The sequence below is a fragment of the Gossypium raimondii genome, chromosome 11, assembly GCF_025698545.1.
Source record: "Gossypium raimondii isolate GPD5lz chromosome 11, ASM2569854v1, whole genome shotgun sequence".
NCBI classification, from domain to species: domain Eukaryota; kingdom Viridiplantae; phylum Streptophyta; class Magnoliopsida; order Malvales; family Malvaceae; genus Gossypium; species Gossypium raimondii.
The window spans coordinates 57,242,278-57,245,975 of NC_068575.1; the positions used below are offsets into that span (position 1 = coordinate 57,242,278).

The window sequence follows — 3,698 nt, forward strand, 5'->3', positions numbered from 1 at the left end:
TTTTCCATTTTGATGGAAATCTACTTCAGAATCATTTCCCGCAGGTTTGGAGTGTGATTCGTGATTTCCACATGGTCTGGCACAAGGCCGTGTGACATCCCGTGTGGCTCCTGAAATTTGCTCCGATTTTCCAAATTTCGTTCGTTTTCGCTCATTTTGCTTCCAAATGTTTTTCCAAGTATAAAAACATGAATTTAAAGGATTAGGAGCATAAAATTCATCATTAACATCAAATAATCACCCAAAAACGTATTAAAACGTATTAAGAATGAAGTTAAAATATGCTACCTATTAAAGTTAAACTAAAGTAACCAGTCAATTTGAGAACTACATAAACTCGAATCTTAATGTACACATTATATAGCACAAATTTTCTGCACTATCTTGAGGTTAACTAACAATAACAGTTCCAAGTGAAAGCCAATTTAGCAAATCACGTGCCAAGGTTTCGTCTTGTGGCCTCCATGATCAACAAATGATCTTTAATATCTCCCTGTAAGCTCTTTCTAGAGCTTGAAATTCTTTGAACTTTGGTTTGTCCCTGCTAAGCCTCAACCCTCGTTTTAGGATGTTGAATTACTTGATGATCCAACAACAACTTATCAGTAATACGATTGGATACGATCTTAACATGTTGTTATAATCATAAATTATACTCAAATCTACTTAATATATTATTTGAGCCCAAGAGGCCGAACCATAGAAAATATCATAATTTAAAATTTTCCATATATAATGGTCCAGTATAGACCGGACGGATTTGACAAACATCTTGAGAAACATAGAGAAAAACCTCTTAACTATCTTGTTAAACATCTTTGAGAAACATGGAGAGAAACCGCTCCATTTCAGGCTTCTTCAAGGCCAAGCCAACTTCTATTCCCCTATTCCCATCTCTACTTTCAGCCATGGAAATAGCTTCATTCTTATCAATGGAAACAAGCACCACTTTCCACGGCCTTCCCCATCCAAAATCGGTTTTGTAAAGATCAAATCGTGGCGATCCCGCAACTATAAGTTTTTGCACAGATCCTGGTGGCTCTTTAGCTATTTTGAAAAGGGGTGTCAGCCTATCTTTTGCTCCTTCGAAAACCCCTTTCTCTTTTAATCCCTTCACCATATTGCTTACTTTTACTGCACCAAATGCAAACCCGTTTTCGAAGTCCATGTAACCTCTGGCCTTTGATATATCTGCTAGAATAACATTACAGTTTCCAAAATAGGTTTCTGGGACAGGTGGGTCTAAACGGTGCCTGCAATCAGCTGTGAATCCAAGACACACGCTTCTATCACCTGCTCCACCTCTTGCTTTAACAATGGAACTAGCTACATAACCCAGAGTAAGCGCAAAATCTGATAAATGCGGAGTTTTTGAGCTATCAGGTGATTTAGACAATACCTTTTCCCTCATTTTCTTGAAATCTTCCTGACTAAGCGTAACTGTGGCTCGAACTAGATTAGGAGTTGCTCTTTTGTTTGTTGGAACCTTCAAGCTTTTATTACCACTAGAACATATTAACCGTTGGTTCAAGTATAGAATATCAAGGTCAAGCCCTGTAGGATCCTTGATAATTTCCCTATCAAAAGATGGGATTAGTTCTAGTGGCAACCCAGGGTTTTCTTTATTCCCTAGCCTGCATAGGTAAGCCCAGGATTTCATAAACATGGATGTAGTTTTTCCTTCAAGAACTGTATGATGAGCTGTGATTCCAATGGAAAAACCTTGACTAGGAAAAAAGGTTATTTGAATAGCTAGAATTGATGCGGAATCATCTGAGGATCTCAGGTGGGGTATTAAAAGATGTAACTCAACAGCTTCATAGACTCCATTGCTGGAGAGACGGTGAAAGTCTGCATCAGACTCGGCAACTATGACTGAAACTCCATCATCCGGAGCGTACAAAATGAAAGGTCTGGGGGCATCTGATGGCCACTTGAGGCTGCCAGCGAGGGGGAGGTAATGACGCAGCGTTAGAGAAAGAGATTGCTTGAGTTTGGGGAGGATTTCTGAGCCGAAATCTGCAGGGGTTAAGTCGTTAAGGTTGTAAAAAAGGAGTCCCTCAACTGGTGGGTATGTGAACCAGAAACTGTCGAAGAAAGTGAGCGGCAAAGAGAATTCAATGGTAAAGTTCGATGATTCAAGGGATGGTTTGATTTGAGCAATCTCAAGGATGTTCACAGTACATGAAGATCCCATGGCGGAAACTTTCTCTTCCCCGTTGGATTTTTCTGGTCACTCCGGGAACTTAAATAGATACAACATGGAGTAGTGGAATTATACATTTTTTTGTTCAAACTTATCATAATTTAGTATATAATGTATTCACAAATATAATAAAAACATACGATACCAACTATGGAACTGCAGTGTGCAAGCCGGCAATTTGAGGCTGGCGCATTCTTCTTGGGAAGATATGATTGACTGGGTAAAGAAAGACTTTGGATTGGCCTCGACCATTGTTGGAATATCATGGAATGCATTATGCATATGTTTCTATATGCTACGGCAAGAAAGAAATGGTAGGCTACATGGAAGATCACCTCAGGTTCTTTTTGCTCTTATTAGAAGAATAGTTCAACATAGACTTAATTAAATCTCCACTCCACTCTAGGTCATGATTTCAGGTTTTTGCATATGTACTTTTGCAGTTGGCATGTTCTTTCAGATTTGTGGTATTGAAGAAGCTTTCCTTCCTTGCACCTAAATATAAAGGATAAAATAAATGGTTAAGATTTAACCTATAAATTTAACTTAAAAAGTATATCATTTTTCCCTTTATAATTGATACTTAAATTACTTCTTTCTTTGTTTTTTAGTAAACAAAACCGCATTAATGCGATACTACTAATTAAGTGATATCAGCCAAACGGTTAACATTTTCCTTAACTAAATATTCTACCCATATATTTGAATCTTTGTAAAATTTACCAATATAAACTTAAAGGTTTCATACCTTTGTTAATTCATTCATTAGTAAAGCCATTAAATCTATTTTAAAAAATGTTTAACCAACTAATTCGAACCTAAACTATGTTTTTTGCCAAAATAAATTGTTATTTTTTCATTTTGGTATCAAAACATTTTTTTGTAGTGATATTTAAACTTTTTTTTCTCAAGTTGATGCCGCTATTAATTCCATCATCATTTAAATTATTAAATTTATTTAAAAATAAAGGTAACAAAATAAAACTGTGATTTGGTAAAAAAAATGTATTTTTCTCTCTCTATATATTTTATTTTTACTTTATATATTTTCTTTCTTCTTCCTCTTATATTGAGCTTTTTACAAGTGCGAATATTTTGAAATTCATGATTTTGATCAAGGCTTTTATAACTGAATTGATGGTCAAACCAATTAATTCACCAATTTTCAATTTGAACAAACTAAAGTTTCTAAAGTTTTTCAAGAATAAATTTGAAATCTAAACTAATGAAAAATGTTGGGTTTCATTCAAATTTCAACATTTCAAGGAAAATCCACTCTTAGAAGGCCATTGTCAGTATGATTTGGATAAAAAATCGTTAGAAAAAAATGAAGGAAATAGAGAAAAGAGTGGATTTTTTTTTTAAAGATTGGCAAATGTTGTTTTAGGAGAATATTGTAAACGGCGCTGAAGAAGCTTTGACCAATGTCATCGTCGCTCCAAATCGATTTACATTCTTCCTAAACAGAACCCTCAATAGTCAATGACAGAGA

General features: G+C 35.3%; 1 protein-coding gene across 1 annotated transcript; it reads right to left on the bottom strand.

Moving 5' to 3' along the window:
- Positions 1-695: 695 nt before the first annotated feature.
- Positions 696-2,430, bottom strand: LOC105802511 (malonyl-CoA:anthocyanidin 5-O-glucoside-6''-O-malonyltransferase). Its single transcript, XM_012634199.2, has one exon. The coding sequence runs from the start codon at positions 2,195-2,197 to the stop codon at positions 809-811; it is 1,389 nt and encodes a 462-aa protein (XP_012489653.1). The 5' UTR covers positions 2,198-2,430; the 3' UTR covers positions 696-808.
- Positions 2,431-3,698: the final 1,268 nt, after the last annotated feature.